We start from the raw sequence: 19,855 nt of genomic DNA, 5'->3' as shown, positions 1-19,855 counted from the left end.
GTGCTTGCGCAGCACGTACGAGCGGGGGTGGGGCTGGCGGCCAGGCGGGTGGCAGAGGAGCGGGGCCTGCTCCCGCCGGCACCATGGCCAAGACCGTGGCCTATTTCTACGACCCTGACGTGGGCAACTTCCACTACGGTGAGGGAACAAGGCTGTACGCGAGGGGTTTCGGGACGCGGAAGTTACGAGGTGGGAGCTACAACTCCAGTAACGGGAACTGACAAACTCTCTTCTCCCACCCCCAGGGGCAGGGCACCCTATGAAGCCCCATCGCTTGGCTTTGACCCATAGTCTAGTCCTGCACTACGGTCTCTATAAGAAAATGATCGTGAGTCCCAACATGGCTGCTGTGTTTTGAGGGTGGGGTCGAGCTGGGAGGCCCTAGGATAGGTGGGCTGCACTGAAAGCACGGTGTGCGACCTATCTTTGGGGTGGGGAGGAGGTTGGATTGCAGGAGTCAGGGGCACCCGCCCTAAGGCAGAGTGTTGGTGGGTGGATCCACCGACTTAATGGGAGTTACTTTTTGACCTTAGGTCGCTTACCTTTGACCTCCAGTGAACCAACCTCTTGCTTATGATTAGGGTGGAGTGGGGTTCAAAGGCAGATGTTTTCCTCCCCAGCATCTTGAGGTATGGACAGTGCTGTGGCGTCAAGAAAGAGAGAGGGCCTGGATCACTATGTGGATGTGAAGCATTCCCACCGCAGTTCCCACCCCTTCTCCACCACCTTTCTTCGCCTCCAAGGAGCTAGAGCTCCGGGGAGGACTTTGCAGGCCTGTGTGCAAATATGTGTATATGTGTGGAAGAGAACGTATGTCCTGGTTATTTCCTTATCCACTTAGAATACCCTCATACAGGTCTACTTAATTGCTACTCAATCCTATCTCCCAGATATGCACATGGAGACAAATAATCCCCAGTTTGGAATTTATAGTTGTGATAGGTGATATAACAGGTTTAGCCCTCTTGGGTCACAAGGGGAATTAGCCAACAGTATGAATGAGTGTTCCCTACTGTTTGTGCTGTGAAATGGTTATAGAAAAGACTGAGGTAATGTTAGTGCACAATACTATGAATCCTTTGAAATTGTTTGCTCATATCTACCTGTGTGCATTTTCTGGGGAGAGAACCTTTTTGTTCTTGCCCAGTTTCTAAATAACTGTGTGAACCCCTCAAAAGCTAATAAATCTCTGGCTTAGCACCTTGGCACCTTGATTTTTAATTAGAAGGTTGTCACAAATCCCAAATTACTTAACTCCAAAATTAAGAACTCAGCGGAGAGAGAGAGTGGAATCAGAACCACAGGGAGGAGACGAGTATGGAAAGAATCAAAAATAGGAGATCGAAAGAACAGTGCCGGTGGATCAGGGCTCAGGGTTGAGAAGGTGAGAAAGATTGGGTTGGAAGTGGGAAGAAGGCAAGCCCACTGGTCCTTGGGAGGCTTGATCATAGTACCCCACCTGGCTAATCAGAGCCTCTCATCTTTACTAATGTTTGCTTCATATAATAACAAGGATTGGAGGGGTGAGAGGATTGCTGCTGTGTGTGGTTTTGGACAGTCTGCGGGGCTGGGGTCAGTGTGGGGAGTCTAATCCCAATGAATGGGACTGATCTTACCTCGATTCACCTTATGTTTTCCATCCCGAGGTTTTCAAGCCATACCAGGCCTCCCAGCATGACATGTGCCGCTTTCACTCTGAGGACTACATCGACTTCTTGCAGAGAGTCAGCCCCACCAATATGCAAGGCTTCACCAAGAGCCTTAATGCCTTCAACGTGGGCGATGACTGGTGAGGGGAGGCCTGGGATTTTTAATGCCAGCCATTTCAGGGAGAATGCTTGAATGAGGTCTCCTGGCAGCAATGGGAACATATGAAGGGGGGCCTATTTGTCAGTAAATCATCATTTACTCATTTGTTTTTTTCAACAAATATTGGTTGTTTGCTCTAGTCCAGGCCCTGTGCTAAGTACTGGCAATGCAATAAGACACACCAACAAATAATATTAAAGTTGTGCTAAGTGCTGTGAAGGAGAGGTACATGGCCAACTGTGAGAGTGTATACTTGGGAGAATTAACCATTTTGGGTTTGAGGTGGTCAGTGGAGGCTTCCTAGGAGAAGTAATGCAGATAAGCTCATCTGTGAAGCAAGAGTAGGAAGTAATTAGGTGAAAGGTGGTTGGGAGGACAGAATATAAGGGCAGGAATCAGTGGGTATAGGGACAGCATGTGCTGAGGGTCTGTTTGAGGTTGGTAAGTCACTTATTTGAGAAACAGAAAAGATCAACCACTGTTAATGAAGAACAGAGTGATCTGAATCAATGCTAAAGGGATGCTCAGGGCCTTTAAATAGTATAATAGCCCTATTGTGAATTGAGGCTCTTACCCCTAGAGTAGAGGGAAATTATCAAAATGTTTTAAAAACAAGAGTGATTTACATTGAGAGATGTTTACATTGAGCTTTTCATACAAAGAAGACTCAGAGGTTTGGGGAAGGGAGTGTATATCAAAGATAAGCCGTTATCCTTGCTTACATTCTCGTATATATTCATGAAAATGTAATGATCATAATAGCTACCATTTACTCAATTTATTTTTTAAACTTTTTACTAGGAAAATTTCAAACATTTCTGAACTCCCATATATCCATCACCACCTGCAATTCATAAACAAATGGCCAATCACTTCATCTGCATCCCAGATCTTTTTAAAGCAAATCTAACAGTTTTGAAACTGTAAACACTTTATTGTGTATCTCCAAATGGCACTCTTAAAAAAGAACTATACACACTTGAGTGCCTGGGTGGCTCAGTCAGTTGAGCATCCAACTCTTGTTATTAGCTTGGGTCATGATCCCAGAGTCTTGGGATCAAGTCCAATGTCTGGCTCTGCACTGAGCACAGAGGCTGCCTAAGATTCTCTCTCTGCCTCTCTCCCCTACTCGTTCTCTCCCTCTCTCTCTCCCTCTCTCTCTCTCTCTCTCTCTCTCTCTCTCTCTCTCTCTCTAAGTCTAAAACTTAAAAACAAAAGAAAACAAACCCCCCACATACACATTGTCATTATCATTACTAAAAAATGAACAGTGATTCTTTAATATCATCATATATGCAGTCAGTATTCAGATTTCTCCAGTTCTCTCCTAAACTGTTCTTTTTGTTGATTGTTTTTGGTTGATACATCTCTTAAGACTTTTAGTCTGTAGAGTTTCCTTCTCTACTTTGAATTTATTTCTTGAGGAAACCAGGCTGTTAATCTGTAGTGTGCTGCAACAGCTACTATTTATTGAAAATTTACTCTGCTATTCTCAGGTTTGCTGGTACATCCACTTAATTCCCACATCAACAGTGAGATGTTATAGTCTTTTGCCTTAAGTTAGGCATAAGGAGACCACAATTTGAGGAGATTTACATAAGTAGCCCGAGTCACAAACCCGAGTCAGTGGAAATGGCAGCATTCAGATCCAGAGCCCAGGTTTTTAAACAGTTCAGCATTCCCTGAAAGTCATGCCAATGGAAACACTCTGAGCTGGAAAATAGAAGCCAACTTCTTAGGCTGTCATTGAGCACCTTCCCAGGCTTATCCCTATGCCCCTGCGTGCATTGAATTCCTTCCTGGAATGTCATTTGTTCCTCTTTCAACCTCTCCAAGGCCTTCCTGGTCTTCATACCACCACGAAACATCACACCATGAAGCCTTTCTTGACCACATCAGGTGCAAAGTTCTGTCCTATACACACTGCCCTGGTCATTTGGTGTTTGGCTGCATGCTGTCCTGGGAGCTTCCTTGGTTTTTTGTGATTGCTGCTGCTGTTGTTTTCTGAGCTCACTTTATAGGTGTCAGACAATGCAGTCACCCTCAGGCCACAGCTAGGGCTCTGTAACCACTCTCTGTGTAGTTAGGGAATACTACCACTGAGCTCTTTGCACTGTGTTGGTTGTGCTCTTAAACTTAAGCTATAGTTCCATTTATGTGTGTATTTCAGATGAGAATCAGGGATTTCCCCTTTTAATTAATTTCTGATTGTTTTCAAATTAATCTACTATAAAAGCCCAATTATACTGCAAGGCTTTTAATGGGGGGGAAAAAAGCAATCCCAGACCTATCTCCCCATCCATAAATCCCTCTCCCCAGTGGCAGCCACTTTCAGGTCCTTAGCTATTTCTTCTGATATTTACCTTTGGATTTCAATGAACTGATACTAATCTACTATTGTTCCTAATAATCTATAATACTTAAGTAATGCCTACTTTGTGTTCTAAATGCTTCACAGCCTTTAGCTCATTTAATCTCATCAATCTCTGTGAACCAGGGTCCGCTATTGTCTCCTCTTTACGGATGAGGACACTTAGGCACAGAAACTTTATTTTTTTTTTAAATTTAATTAATTAATTTAGAGAGGAAAGAGAGCGGAATGGCACATGAGTAGGGGAGGGACAGAGATAGAAGGGGGGAGAGAGTGAAATCATGACCTGAGCTGAAATGGAATCAAGAGTCAGGTACTTCACCACTGAGCCACCCAGGCACCTCAGGCACAGAAATTTTGAACAGCTTGCCAACCTCGTAATCGTTACTAGGTGTTCAAGAGTCAAAGTTTGAACCTAGGTAATCTGCTTCTAGAATCTGGTCTCTTAAATCACTCTACCCTATTATACTGCCTGTTATAATATGCTTATATTGCCATTTCTTCACTTTTCAACTTCAAGTGTTTTCTATTAAGCTCTTAGTATGCGACATGAGCATTTAGTCTCATACCATCTCCCTGGCTTCCCCTTTCCTCCCAGCTTCACAATGTAGTTATATCACTATTTTTATTAAATAAGTATTCTATGTTTACATCATTATAACTTTGAAAAATTCATTTGCTAGAGAGTAAAATAGTATAGTAGTTTCATCTTTCAATTTGTACACCTTATTGTTTTTCCAGGAGACAATAATTGCATTGTTTTTTCATTTGCTTAGTTTTCTAGGTATCAATTGTTAATTCTTCCCAGAATCTTGGAGAAATTATAAAACTCGGTACGCTTCTTTTTGTGGTCAAATGTATTAGCTAAATGATTATTTTTTAAATTGTTTAAAAAAATATTTTTTAATGTTTATTCATATTTGAGAGGAGGGCAGAGAGAAAGGGAGACACAGAATCGAAAGCAGCCTCCATGCTGTGAGCAGGGTATTAGCACAGAGCACGATGCAGGGCTCAAACTCAGATCATGACCTGAGCCGAAGTCGGACGCTCAAACTCAGATCATGACCTGAGCCGAAGTCGGACGCTTAACCAATTGAGCCACCCAGGTGCCCCAAAAACGAGGGATCTTTTAAACCTTTCCTTTTTCATAAGCCAACTTTATAAAGGTAAATTTGCATACAGTAAAATTCACTTTTTTTTTAAGTTTGTTTATTTTGAGAGAGAGAGAGAGAGAGAGAGCAGGGGAAGGGCAGAGAGAAAGAATCCCAGGCAGGCTCCATGCTGTCAGCTCAGAGCCTGATGTAGGGCTTGGTCTCCCAAATTGTGAGATCATGACCTGAGCAGAAATCAAGAGTCAGGCACTTAGCCACCCATGCACCCCTAAAATTCACCCTTTTTAGCTTTGTAGTTCTGAGAATTTTGACAGTGTTTATCAAGGTATAGATTATTTCCATTATTCCACAAAGGGCTCGTATACTCTTTTACAGTCAATCTCTTCTTTCTAGCTTAGCTCCAGGCAACTACTGATCTGAGGTCTCTCCCTACATTTTGCCTTTTCTCGAGTATTATATAAATGGAGCCATATAATATATAATCTTTTGTATCTGGGTTTAAGCTTCTTTTTATTAAAAAATGGTAATAATTATAACTAACATTTATTAACCTACCGAGTACTAGGTACCACATATTTTGTTAAAAGCTTTCTGTGGGTTACTTTTATTACTTTTTCAGGTATATGGGAATACAGCTTTTTCTTAAAAATGTGTGATTCTAAAGAATATTTTGAACATCGTGTTAAAATATGATAGGCATAAAAGAATCTTTTAAGAATAGCAAAGTTTATATTTTCTCTCAAAATTTTTTTTTTTTGGTGTGTTGCTTAAGCTGCCTCCTCTTCTCTCCAGCCAGGATACCAACTCCCTGACAGACTTAAATGTTTACTTTCCATCCAGTGGCTTGCACAGGGCTTGGTGCATGGTTTGGTCCAAAATATTTGTTGAATAAATTTGCACATAACTTGGGTGCATAGTGGGTGGGGAGAAAGTTATTAAAGAATGGAAGTTGGAAGTTGGAGGGGTCTGGAATCAGAGAAGAGGTGTAGGAAGGGCCTGGATGGAGGTAAAGGGCTCTGACTTGCTTCCCTTCCCTGCAGCCCAGTGTTTCCCGGGCTCTTTGAGTTCTGTTCCCGTTACACAGGCGCATCTCTGCAAGGAGCAACCCAGCTGAACAACAAGGTGACCATGGCCCCGAGTCCTCTTCTCCCTTTCCTGTGGGTCCTTCTGCTCAAGGCCTTAATCCTGAACCTGAGCTTCCAGTTTTGGGGGTGGGCGAGGAGGACTATGAATTGGATGTTTGTCTTTCAGATCTGTGATATTGCCATTAACTGGGCTGGTGGTCTGCACCATGCCAAGAAATTTGAGGTGAGTGAGGAGATGATGGGGGAGACAATGACTGCCCCAGGGTAGGTGGTCAGGATGACAGCAGGGGGCAGCTGGGTAGAGGAATCGTTCCTCTCTTTGTAAGACAACTGTCTCACTATAGGCCTCTGGCTTCTGCTATGTCAATGACATTGTGATTGGCATCCTGGAGCTGCTCAAGTAAGTAGCCTGGGAGGAGCTGGAGGGACTTGTGAGACCTGTGGTTGAGGAAGTCTCTCAGACTGCCCTGGCCCTGACCCTGGCCTCCACCCCCATGCTAGCTTCTCCACAGTTCCTAATGCTTTACTCAGACTTCCTCCTCTGTGCGGTCTTCAAACTCTCTGCTGCCTGCTCTCACATTTCAGTCTTCTCTGCACATCCTTCTCCTGTCCCTGCCTCTAGGCTAGAGCACCAGGGTTGCCCTTAGGGAACTGGTGGCATTAGGTTTCAGGTGACTTGGGCTGAAGCAGACTCTTCATAATTCCAGACCTGGTTTTGGGAGGAGTGCTTTGGGTGGTTTTCTTGCTGGGGTTCCCCTCTACCTCAGACCCTGCCTTGGCCCTTGTCCCAGGTACCACCCTCGGGTACTCTACATTGACATTGACATCCACCACGGGGATGGAGTTCAGGAAGCCTTCTACCTCACTGACCGGGTCATGACGGTCTCCTTCCACAAATATGGAAACTACTTCTTTCCTGGCACAGGTATGGGAATAGGGATGACTGTCCCCTTTGCTCCCTCAGCTCTTTCCTGTGATGGTCTCCTGCTCAACCTTCAGTCCTCGGCTCAGGTGGCCTCTCAGAGAAGTCTCTCCTGACCACCACAAGTAATCCCTCCTTCCCTGCTACTCTGTCACATACCCATGCTTGCCTCTCTCAGAGCACTCACTGCTCTTTGTATTTGTTGTGGTGTTTTGTTTACTGTCTCCCTCCTCATCATACCAACCTGCCAAGAATGTAAGCTTGGTGGGATTTCATTCATTTCATTCATTCCCTTTACTGCTAGATCCCCAGCGCCTAGTACATAGGTTGGCTCATACTAGGCCCTCAAATATTATTTGTTGAATGAATGCAAGCCACGAGAGGCAAAGCGGCTCTAGGGAGTATGTGGTGGAGGGACACAGATGTAGTGAGAGGCCCTCAGGGTACAGGTTGGGGTTGAAGCAGCTGGGTTGTGAGTGCCCTCTGCAGATGGCTCGCACAGTCTACTCTCCGCTTCCCTATAGGTGATATGTATGAAGTCGGAGCAGAGAGTGGCCGCTACTACTGTCTCAATGTGCCCTTGCGGGATGGCATTGATGACCAGAGTAAGTATTGAAGCCTTCTCCCTGCACGCTAGACCTCTTCTTTCTCTCCTTGAATTAACCTCTTCTGCCTGGTATTGTCTGCTATTGGGCCAGGTGTCCTTAAGGATGAATGGCCTTCAGAGGGACCATGAACCCCCCCGGAAATTGTATGCAACATGTTATGTGGAGGTGCATTTTTCTGGGAAAAGGGTCATTAGCTTTCATCAGTCACTCAAAGGGGTCTGGGACCCCATTCAGAAGTTCAGAACCAACGATTTGGTTCTTAGGGTTGCCTCTTTTCCTGGGCTACATGCTCTCTCAACCCCTTTTTTCCTTTTGTTCCCTGTCTCCCCATCCCCTTGGGGTGCCAGGTGCCCATCTTTGGCCCTCTCCCAGGTTACAAGCACCTTTTCCAGCCGGTTATCAACCAGGTGGTGGACTTCTACCAACCCACATGCATTGTGCTGCAGGTAATACTGTCAGTGCATCCTCAAGAGGGCTCTGCCTGGGCTTTGGGGAGGAGAGCAGGGAGGAGGAGAGCCCCGGTGTTGGTCAGGGAAGGGAAGGGAAGGACATCTGGGATGTTCTGATTGGTTATCTCACAGCAGCCACCTGGGGTTTTGCCTTTTTGCAGTGTGGAGCTGACTCTCTGGGCTGTGATCGTCTGGGCTGCTTCAACCTCAGCATTCGAGGACATGGGTGAGATTTGTCTTCCTTCCCTGCCCCCAGGTTTTCAAGTGGCTTTGGGCCTCGATACACGAAGTGGGGGTAGGTAGCAAGTGGGCCACAGGAAGAATAGGGAGAGTCACTCCCAAGCAGTGAGAAGGGCCCATGCTGAGGCACTGAGACAGGGAAGAGCTGGTGTAGCGGAGGAGATGAAGTCACAGCAGTGAGCCAAGAACACAGGGAGCAAGCTGGAGGCGGTTTGACTTGAAGCCTGAGGAGTCAGCAGTGACAAGGTTGTACAGAGCCCTTATCTCCTGGTAAAGAGTCTGGATTGTATTTCAGATATGACGGGAAACTGCTGGAAGATTTTAAACAGGGAAGTGACATGATCCAACTCAGGTTTGAAAGTGACTGCTCTGACTGCTGTATGGAGAAAGGATTGGGGTGGGCATCGGGGACAGGAGTGGACGGGGGAAGACCAGCTAGGAAGCCATTGGTGTTGTCCAGCAGATGTGGTGCTTGAGTTTAGGTGGAGAAGGTGACCAATGAAATGTACATGATTGGAGTTCTATTTTAGAGGCTAGAACTGACAGCACTTGTTGGGGCATTGATGAGAATAGTTGATTAACAGGTGGGGTGCCAGGGTGAGTGTGGAGCAAGATGGAGGTAGGAGTGCACTTTGTTTTTTTAAATTTTCATTGAGATAAAACCTGTATATAATAAAGTACCCATATGTCAAGAGTGTAAGTCAATAAATTTCACTACCTAAATCAAGATATGGAACCTTTTCGGGGCACCTGGGTGCCTCAGTCAGTTGAGCATCCTACTTTGGCTCAGGTCATGATCTCACAGTTTGTGAGTTCAAGCCCTGTGTCAGGCTCTGTGCTGACAGTTCAGAGCCTGGAGCTGGCTTTGGATTCTGTGTCTCCCTGTCTCTATGCCCCTCCCCAACTCACGCTCTGTCTCTTTCTCTCTCAAAAATGAATAAATGTTAAAAAAGAATATGGAATATTTTCTCCAGGCAATAACTAGAGATGTACAGTTTGACTTTTTGAGGACTTCTCCAGCTATTCCTCTGGTTCCTTTTAACAGGGAATGCGTCGAATATGTGAAGAGCTTCAATATCCCTCTTCTGGTGCTCGGTGGTGGTGGCTATACTGTCCGAAATGTTGCCCGCTGTTGGTGAGCATACTCCCTGATTTTCTTCCTCCCCCTTGTCCACTGTGAGCTGGGGGCTCCCTGAAAGATGGCCAGGTGGGCCCTGCAGCCACTTGCTCAGCTGAGCCCACTCTGCTGTTTGGCTTCAGGACATATGAAACATCGCTGCTGGTAGAAGAGGCCATTAGTGAGGAGCTTCCCTATAGCGGTAAGGACCACCCCGTAATACCCCATAGCAGGAAGCCATTCTCAGAAGACCCCTGAATGGCCTGGTTTGAAGGCAGATGGGAGTTGTTTTATTATTATTATTATTATTATTACTATTATTATAGATTGGAGATTTGACACTCTAGGAGCTCTGCAGACTGAACTCCTGAGCAGGGAAAAGATTGGACAGCTATTTTGCAGGGGTTTGGATGGGAAGGATATAGGTTGGGAAGTCTCAGGACCTGCCTGTCTCTGAGCCACGCCTTCTCTTCTGATCTCCCTTTCCTTGCTTAGAATACTTCGAGTACTTTGCCCCGGACTTCACGCTTCATCCAGATGTCAGTACCCGCATTGAAAATCAGAACTCACGCCAGGTCAGCAGCTTGGAGAAGCTGAACACAAGGGTCGGGGGAGGCTAGGAGAGGTCCAGGATGAAATCAGAGAAACCAGAGAAGAGAAGAAAGTTCTTTAGTTGTCACTATAACTCTTATCAGCTAGGAGGCAGCCTGAGTTCAAGTAGAGGCACTCGGGGTCAGGAGGAGGGACAGTTATCAGGTGGGGACTTGAAGTAGGATTCAGAAAGGGATTAGAACTAAGAGGTACGGGTGAAAGGCAGCTAGAAAAATGGGTGCTCTGGGAATCACTCACTCTCTATTCCAAATCCTCAACCAGTATCTGGACCAGATTCGCCAGACAATCTTTGAAAACCTGAAGATGCTGAACCATGCACCCAGCGTCCAGATTCATGATGTGCCTGCAGACCTCCTGACCTATGACAGGACTGACGAGGCTGACGCAGAGGAGAGGGGTCCTGAAGAGAACTATAGCAGGTCTGGGGCAGTGACTTGATAGCAGGGGCTTCCAGCAGGCTTGTCGGGGAAGTTAAGAGTGAAAAAGTAAATTGGAAGGCATTAGCTTAATCGTTTCTGGCTTAGCTTCATTAGTATGCTTACTTTTTGGTCTGTTGCAATTCCACACTCTTTGTGTGTGTGGGTGTGCCACGAATAAGTAATTTATTGTCAAAATTTTGAACAACACCAAAATTTGTTAAGCTTGCATTCACACAGTCCCAGACCAGTTCCACAAAGTAACCACTGTTAATAGTTTGATTTATATCTTTTTTGATAGACCTTTTTCACTAGATTATCAGTATACTACTCAGCATGCATGTATGAACCTAAACACACATACACACTCCTTCTCAGAGTTTGTGGCATCTTTTGTTATTAAATGCAAGTTGGATTCTTCTATATAGGTTGCTCTATAATTTACAACTTTTTTTTTAATGAAACAGTGTATCTTTCCATGTGATTATTTATAGATCTGCTTCATTATTTTATTAACTGTCTAATATTCATTGTGTGACGTAGCATAATCTTAACCAAGTACCATTGATGACATTTATATTATTTCCCATTTATTTTTACCATCACAAAGAATATGGTGATGAACCCTCTCATACACATATACATCTTTGCATGCTTATTTGAGTGGGCTTTGTGCACTAAAACTTTTTATATTTGCTGCCAAATTGCCTTCCAAAAAATCTGTAATGGTTTATAATCTTCCCAGCATTTTACATGCTTCTTCCAGGTTCAAAGTCATTGCTTACATACTCTCTAAGACTCTTTGATTTCTTTCCTCTATTCATTTTTTCAGGTGTGATAATTATGTTTTTTTAAGTCTTTCTGAGATACATACTAAAATATTTACAGATGTGCTGAGTTAGTGAAAAAAAAGAGATTAGGATAGAGCTGCCCACCCCCCCATCCCAAAATAGGGTTTTCTGAAAAATGGAGGGAAAAGACAGCAGAACCCAGAAGTGCAGAAACAGATGGACTTAATGGAGAACAGATACCCTTACGTGACTGAGGGATGACCACAGCGGGATGCTTGCACCTCCTACGCAGTGTTAGCGGTTCAAGCTGGCTCCGAGTCTGACTGACCCTTCTTAGTCCCTTCCAGAATCTGCTTCTCTGTCTGAGGTCAGCTTCCAGACTCTCCTTTAGACCTGGGCTTTACCGTTGGGCCTTTGGGACCGCTCCTCTCCTCCTCCATGAACACCACCTTATTCCCACTCCTGGTTGAGGAAGCGTCTGAACCTCTGGCCTAAGGATTCCTTTTTAATCTATCACCTCCTTGTCAACTTCTCCAGATCTCTGCAGCTTGATTTCTAGAATTGACTTTCTTAAAACCTTGTTTTGAAGTTACTCCTTTTGGCAAAGTTTGGCTTTTTCATCTCCGGTTCTAAAGGCTGGTGTCCGGACATCATCTCTATATAATGCCACCCCCTCTCAACAGCCAGCAGAAGCCTCAGGCCTCTTGTCCTAAGCCCTACCTCACTGTGAGACCACTCAGTGAGTTCCTGTTCTTTGATGTGTATAGGTCCAGCTTGCATAGCCCTTGTAGAGTTGTAATAGGATGACTACTTTTTGTGGGTTTGCTAAACATCAGACTCAATACTAAGTGCTTTATATTAAAACCTATGTATCACCATGTCATTGTTCTACTGTCATCAGACAACCCTAAGAGGTGGCTGTTATGCTCATATTACCAGAGGAGGAATCTGAGGCTCAGAAAGGTTAACTAATTTGCCAAAAGTCCTACAGCTAGTTAAATATCACAACTGAGAGTCGAACCTGAGTCTCCGATGCCACATCTTTATCCCTTATGCCCTCAGAGGTAGCTGAGACATTGCTTACTAGGAAGAGAGGGCCTTTCTTGACTTTGTTCTCTGGTTTCTCTTTGACAACTTTCTCCCTTCTCGCTCGCTTATCATAAGCTGTGCGCAAGGTAATTCAGTTTTCAGTTATTCTTGTTCTCCCAGAGAGTAGTTTTCCAAAAAGTAGGAAACCAGTATGGAGTACTTATTGGGCCCTGGGTTGCTTTCACATCCCTTTCCTCACTCTCCTGCTTACCCCTCTCCTTTCCATTGCTCTTAGAACAAAACCCCATTCTCTGACCATGGCTTTAGAAAGCCCTGCGTGCTGGTATTTGTGTATGTCCATGGTCTCATCTGTAAGTACTCTCCTCCCCGCACACTGCTCCCAGCCATCCTGGCCTCCGTGCTCCTACTGGAATACATCCATCACCCTTCATCTGAATACACTGTACTTGGTTTTCTGGCAGCTTGCAATGAGCTTCCTCAGGTCTTTGCCTGGCCATCTCCTTCTCAGACTTGAAGGCTTACCTTCTTAGAACAGCTGTCTCTAATAATTCTGCCTGAACCCTTTTTTTTTTTCTGTTCATGCTCTTTCAGATCCTTTTATTTCATTTTTTCAGAGCACTTTCCACCATGGGAAATTATCATCTTTATTTCCTTATTTTGTTAGTTGTTGTCAGTCTTGTTTATTTGGTAAGTTTTTTAAGGATAGGCAGAAATTTTATCAAACTTACTGTCCACTGTATCGCTGTGGCGTGTGATGGTGGCTGGCACAGAGTAGTCTCTCAGTAAATGGTTACTGACTACATGAATGGATGGAATGGGTTGCTACCAGTCTCTGCCAACAGGATAGAAGTGGTTCCTTGAAAAAAAGGGCCTAAGACGTGGCTCCAGAGAGGGTGCCTGTGTCAGAGAAGATGAGAACTTGGGGAAAAGGACTCTGACCTCTCTCCCTTGCTTTGCAGGCCAGAGGCACCCAATGAGTTCTATGATGGAGACCATGACAACGACAAGGAAAGCGACGTGGAGATTTAAGAGCAGCTAGGCTTGCTATATCCCAAGGAATTCCTTTTTACCTCTTGTTTGGGCAGGAGGGAAAAGGTGTGGTACCCACAGCCCTGGACGGTCACCTTCAGAGCTTGTACCAGTGCTGGAGGAGGGCTTGGGGACCACCCCTGGTTATTGAACCATCTATCCCCTTTACTTTTTCCCAAGGCCTGACAATGGTACTTATTAGGGATTGGATGGGGACGAGGATAGCTTCCCCGTAGGACATCTTGGGCAATGGGCCTTACAGGCCAGTCCCAGCCACTTTGGCCCCTTATTCCTTCCCTCCAACCCAGAGACTTTTAGGTATGAAGGTGTTAGACAGGAGTGAAGTTGCCCCTGGCTTCCTCCTTTTCTGGTTTCTCCCACAGCAAGCCTTGTTTTCAGTGCAGGTGAAGAGTGAGGGATTTTAGAGGGCTCTGGCTCTCTAACACCTTAACCTCAGATGATGGGAAGTACAGTTTTGAGTCGGGGGAGGATGTAAAAATGTCCCTTTCTAACTTTTGGCTTTATGTCCATTTTACCACTGTTTTTATCCAATAAACCAAATTGGTATTTTTTGTACCTTTTGCCTTCCTAGGAATATTCTTAATTCTTGCTAGTTGCCTGTATGAAAGGAGAAGAAATGGAGGTAATAATGAATGCAATAAAAATCATAGTTAACATTTATTCAACACTAATCTTAGGCCCTGTGTATGCATTCTACGTGGATTATGTTACTCACATATAGGGAGTTCATAGAGCATTCTGGTTAAGAGGTAGACAAACCTGAGCAATTACTGGCTTAAGAGAGGAAGTAGATGTCTTCAGGTTTTTGAATCTGGGTATTTGGAATGGTAACGCTAGTTTGTAAAGATATACTGAGATAAAACGTCAGGTGCTTAGCACAGTGCCTGACCTAGTGGTTGCTCATTATATTAACTGTCTTGTTGAAGAATGATGCTAGATACCATAGTAGCCACAATTGTGGACCCTTCCCTGGCATTCATAATCCAGTAAGGAGTGAGGTAAATAGTATAGCAGATGTAGACAGTGGTATGAGAAAGAAGAATGATAGATGGATCATTCCTTCCGTGCTTTGATCCTGTCAGTGCTCTGGCTTAGAAAATAATATCCCAGGCCCTAGATCAAGCACTGGGGTCTCAGAGTTCCCTCCAGGAACATATATTTGAAATCTTTTGTCAGCTGTGGGTAAGATAATTCAGTCCATACTTTGAGGACCTAATGGGGGCAACACACTTCACAGGAGGAACAGATGTAGCTGGGAGAATGGATGAGATTATTGAGGGAGAAATCAAGCTGGTTGAGCAAAGAACATACTCTTGGAGAATACCTGTTCTTTTCACTCAGGTTTGGTTTTTGTCAAGAGTATCCGGTCAAACAAACATAGGATTTACCAGACTAATCTGGGTTTAAATTTTTTTCTATCATTTATATGCCCTTGGGCAAGTCACTTTAACTCTCAAAAGTCCCAAATTTTCTATCTGTAAAATGGCGAGACTAGTGGAGTCTGTCACATGGCAATGCCAGGATTCAGTGAGGAAAAACACGGAGTTTTGCATAGTGTCTGATTTAGAGCAAATGCATGGCAAATGGTAACTATTATTCCTGAGTGGTCACCTGTTGGCAATAACTAGTTTCTCAGAATAAAAAACACCACTAGGAAATAGCAGGCCTGCGATTCAACACTAGGGAATCTAACTCCAGGGCTAGTTGTGTTGCGGTTTAGCACTTGGCTCTGGACCACCCTCTGTTCCAGGCACATAGCTTTAAATAAGCGGTCACTTAAATTTTTTTCATGTGCCCCACTGATACTGCACACATGAAAACTGTATTAGCCTTGGAAGACTCGCACTGGGTTTTCGACCACGATGACACTCTCTCATTTGATTTTTGGTTCAGATAATATCCTGGTCTAGGATGTGAGAGGGTACAGGCTTTACAGCCACGTGTGCACTGCGTGGGAGCGGGTAGGCTTGCGCCTCTGCGACCGCCAGGTGGCGCCGTTTCTTGTCGAGGCCACAGGGTTGCACCGCCCACTCTCCACCATTCCCCCCCCCGACGTGGGTCCGAATGGTTAAGTCCGCCAGGCAGGTAGCTTGCTTCCGCGCCTTCCCTCCACCCCCTCCCTTCCTCCATTGGTAGGAGCTGTGGGTCTGGGCGGAAGTGGGGCAGGCGGGCGGGAGCAAGGCGTCGCCGTTGTATATTCATGAGGCGCGCGCAGCCCGGCATACTAATGAGGCGGGGCGCGGCGGCGGGCTGAGGAGCTAGCTGCTGGGCGGCGGCGGCGGCGGGTCGGGAGCTCCCCGGCGGGAGCGGCGTAGGCGCGGGGTCAACTGCCAGCGCGAACCTGGATATGGAGCCTCTCGGCGGGGGCCAGGGTCCCGGCCGCGGGACCCGGGACAAGAAGAAGGGCCGGAGCCCGGATGAACTGCCTGCGGCGGGCGGCGACGGCGGCAAATCCAAGAAATTTGTGAGTGTCCCTCCCACCCGATTCTTTCAGCCTAGCCCGGTAACCGCCCTCAGGTCCCCGGCGACCCCCGCAGCCGGCCCCAGGGGTGCACGCCTGTCTCTAGGGAGCCGCCCCCGCGCCTCCCTTCCTCCGTTTGCTGGGTCCTGGGCTCCACCGCCGGACATCCTACTCCTCCGGGACCTCGGGAATCCCCGGAGTCCCACCCGGCCCTTACCCCGGCAGCCTCGAGGCTCCCTTCACCCCCTCAGCCCGCACGTTCTGCCCTCCGCCCCCATAGCCCCGCGGGTCTTAGCCCCATCTCTTCCCTCTCAGTCCCACTTCCTTTCTTTTTCCTCTTTTACCCGCACACGCCTTCCTATCTTGTCCTCGGTGTTTTTCTGGGTCCGTTTTTTTATTACCCTCCCCCCCCCCTTTTTTTTTTTTTTGGTATCCTCTTATTTGCTTCTCTTAAAGGTCACTTCCTTCTCAAGATTGATCCCTTTCACCTGCTAACTTTCCTCCCTCCTGGCCCCGGCTCTGGGCCCTCAGCCCGGTGTCACCTGATAATCCTTCCCCTCTGGAATGTTACCTGACTTGGGCTCTACCTACCCTCCCCCCCTTGGACGTTTGTCCTTGTGATTGCAGGAATGGGTTCCTGCCCAGGTCCTGTGGTCATTGGACACGACATTAATTTACTTCCCAGTATTCCTCCATCCCGAGAACCTGCCTCTTTGCCCTGTTGCTTATCACTTTTCAGGGGGTTAGAACTTCTCTCGTGATGATGTCCTTCTTGACTTAGGATGGTGATAAACCTCCCTCCTGGGGAGGAAGTTAGGCTGCAAGTCCGAGAAGTTTCTGAGTAATTGAATTGCTTTTTCTGTGTTGCTCATGAAAACCATTTCAACTTTTCTGCCTCCTCCTGTGTGACAGGCTAGTGACATACCTTTTCTTACCTGTACAAGAGTATAGCTGTCCTCAGGTGCCACTGACTTCCATTCCGAGTTAGGAATACTGATATTCATGTAACACTATCATATTTCATTACCTTTGCCCACACTAAATCTTTTTTACTCCTCTCTCCAGGGAGCTATTAGCTTGCTTTTTACTGGAAAAGCTTTGAAAGATATGGAGCACTATCCAAGAGAGAGGAATAGTCTTGGATATTAATAATCGTTGCTAGTTGTAACTGTAGTTATTTATTATTTAGTCTTTTCTTCCACGTAATTGTGCCGCCACCACGGTATCTCTTTCTGCTAACCAAATGGATTCTCTTTGCTCTTTCTCTCTTTTATCCCCGACCTTTAGTATTCTGACCCAGCTCCACAAATTTGGGAACAAAACTGATAAAATGATGGAAACAGGAAGAACGTGTTGCTTTGGAACCTAGAGGATTGAGATGTGGAGAGTACTAAGCAGAATTAAAATAGTGACTCATCTCTTCCTACCTATTTCTAGCAAGGCAGGTGCTTCTGGACTGTCCTTCCAGTGACTTATGGGCTGTCAGTAACTGCCTTTTTCTTTTTTTTAAATCTAGTGTACATTTTTTTCCCCCCAGAAATGTTGAATTAATGGTAGTGAGGAACCTCCCCCAGTGGTGATTAAAGAAACATTTCCTCATGTTTGTTTAGGATAGGAACTAACACTCTAGTTAGAGAGCTTTCCTTCTAAGAATTAAGTTCTAGGGCCAGTAATCCTTTTTTTAAATTATGTATGTATTATACACACACACACACACACACACACACACACAATCTCTTATTGTTGTTTTGGTTTTGTTTCCATGGGTACTGTTTGACCTTCCTCACCCAAATTCCAGCTATTTTTGCTGATATATAGTGAACTCTGTGGCTTGTAAATGTTTTTCAGGTCCTTAAATAGAATTGTATTTGTGCTTTTGTTTTATCTGATACTTGCGTGTTTCGCAAGTGAAGTGAATTGAAGTTGAGATACCTGAGGAAACTTAACTTTTTCCACCTGTGTTTCGGAATGTCCATGGAATGAGTCTTGTGTATGCTGGGTGGAGTTCTTGGTATTTGCTTTTCAGAGGGTGGAGCCTAACCAAGTTCTCTTTTTCTTTCTGAGGTGTTGGTGTTAACTCTTAACCTGCTGAATTGTTTAAAAAAAACTTATCGTGCAGGTAGTGAGGAGAATTGCATTCAGAGCTAAGGGACTGGAAAGTTTCCAGAAAGTAGTGCTCCTTAATCCCTTCCTTGCCAACTGTAACTTACCTCAAGGCATCAGAATATTCTGTCATTTTTCTTTTTATGAGAACTCTGTGGCAGTGAGAGACCCGGAGAAGCATTGCAATCCACTTCTCTTTGTGTCTGTGTGTATATGTGGGTGGGAGGAGGAAAGATTGCTGGTGTGCTTTTGTTACCCATGGCTTAGGTTTTTGAACTGCAAGCTAAAAGCTGTTTTACCTGCTCCACCTTTGCTAGAGTGTGTGTCCTCGGGAATACCAATAAAGTTATTGCTTTGTAAACCTGGGCTGGTGTGGACTTAGTGTGCCTGAAGGTAATTGGTTTGCATCTAAGGAATTTCTCATCTCTTTAGTTGCTACGTACCTTTCCAGGCTTATGCAAGTTTTAAGTACAGGCCAACAATGGAAGGCAGAGCTCACATATTAGCAAAGATAGACTCTTAACCCTCTGAGGCATCTTGGGTGGAAAGCATATGGAGTTGAAGTTTAAAAAGTGGTTGGGAATCACCTTCTAAAAATATTTGGTTTTTAAGAGATGCTGATATTTGTCGCTGAAGCCAGGCTGCCTGGTATTTCCCCTTGATTCTTCATGAATCTTTCTCCTCCTGGGCCATAAGTATATCCATTCTCCAGCATTGTGGCAGTTCCTTCCAAAGGCCCTTAGGATGAAGAAAATAAAAATACAAAATGAACAGAATGTTTTCTGATTTTTCAGCAGTGATGAATGTGGGTGTCATATAAACTGCTGGCTGAAATATGTGTAAAGGTAGCAATTACATCCAGGGTGTTGGAGGCTGCAGAGTATTCCTGCATTTTCTAAACTCAGTGTCTTACACAATCAAGAAGTTGATGCATTCTGAGAAGGAATATTGCTTCCTGATTCAGCTAGAGGCATAAGTTTGTAAAATGCGAGTTTTTCCTTGGGATTAGACAGAAAATACATAATTTTTTAAACCTTGTTTAATATTGGATGTCACTGTATTGACTCTTCACCAAGCAACAGTTCATGCCTTGTGAAAAGCAGAGTGATAGTGAAAGTATAAATGTTTGATTGTAGACGCCTGTCTGTCCTAACGGAGAGTAGTCAAAGGTAAAGGATGTCAGGCAGAATTTTAAACAGATAGTAAGGAAGATAAAGAATATGAAAGAAGTGGAGTTGCTCGTGTAGATATCTGCTTCTCTCTTAAGACATTAATCAAAAGGTTGCAGAAAACAGGGAGTATACAGAGAGCTTTATACAAATCATGTGATTTTTTTTTTTTTTAGGATGATAAACACGGGGATTATTTAGTTTGGAAAGAGAGAGGGGAGCCTACAGGAATGTTTTTGAGATGTTTGAGATGACAGAGTGATACCTTAAAAATTGCTGCCCTTTTTCCTGCCTTGTTTTTAAAGAGGTAACCCAAGGATCCACTTGATCATGTTACATTTTACTTGTCTCAAAGGAAATCCTCCCTCATAAGAGGTCAGACTGAGGGACTGCCTCAGAATTAAAATCTCTGCCTTGGGAAAGTTGGTAAATGTTGGGATACTTTTATAAAAAGCTGAAAACTTTATGACATGCAAATTATATTATAAAA

At 45.0% G+C, this 19,855-nt stretch overlaps 2 protein-coding genes across 7 annotated transcripts in view; both read left to right on the top strand.

Moving 5' to 3' along the window:
- Positions 1 to 15: 15 nt before the first annotated feature.
- Positions 16 to 14,206, top strand: HDAC3 (histone deacetylase 3). Of its 3 annotated transcripts, XM_029942123.1 has the most exons (16): positions 16 to 138; positions 246 to 328; positions 1,647 to 1,789; positions 6,333 to 6,414; positions 6,544 to 6,600; positions 6,722 to 6,777; positions 7,169 to 7,302; positions 7,824 to 7,904; positions 8,280 to 8,353; positions 8,518 to 8,582; positions 8,892 to 8,948; positions 9,642 to 9,731; positions 9,857 to 9,915; positions 10,209 to 10,288; positions 10,587 to 10,744; positions 13,542 to 14,206. In XM_029942123.1, the coding sequence occupies exons 1-16, from the start codon at positions 84 to 86 to the stop codon at positions 13,609 to 13,611; spliced, it is 1,344 nt and encodes a 447-aa protein (XP_029797983.1). In that variant the 5' UTR covers positions 16 to 83; the 3' UTR covers positions 13,612 to 14,206. The 3 variants fall into 3 exon arrangements, with proteins under 3 accessions (XP_029797983.1, XP_029797984.1, XP_029797985.1); XM_029942124.1 differs by lacking the exon at positions 8,892 to 8,948; XM_029942125.1 differs by lacking the exons at positions 16 to 138; positions 246 to 328 and adding an exon at positions 631 to 1,384.
- Positions 14,207 to 15,864: 1,658 nt separating this feature from the next.
- The window catches only part of DIAPH1 (diaphanous related formin 1), a 101,502-nt gene continuing 97,511 nt past the window's right edge, over positions 15,865 to 19,855 (top strand). For all 4 annotated transcript variants that reach the window (XM_029942092.1, XM_029942091.1, XM_029942089.1 and 1 more), the window contains exon 1: positions 15,865 to 16,096. In XM_029942092.1, coding sequence (XP_029797952.1) covers positions 15,980 to 16,096 — 117 coding nt within the window. In that variant the 5' untranslated portion in view covers positions 15,865 to 15,979. The remainder of the gene's footprint in view (positions 16,097 to 19,855) is intronic.

Source organism: Suricata suricatta, chromosome 6, assembly GCF_006229205.1.
Source record: "Suricata suricatta isolate VVHF042 chromosome 6, meerkat_22Aug2017_6uvM2_HiC, whole genome shotgun sequence".
Classification (NCBI taxonomy): domain Eukaryota; kingdom Metazoa; phylum Chordata; class Mammalia; order Carnivora; family Herpestidae; genus Suricata; species Suricata suricatta.
The sequence above is the reverse complement of the archived record's forward strand: the minus strand, read 5'-3'. Positions and strand labels throughout refer to the sequence as shown.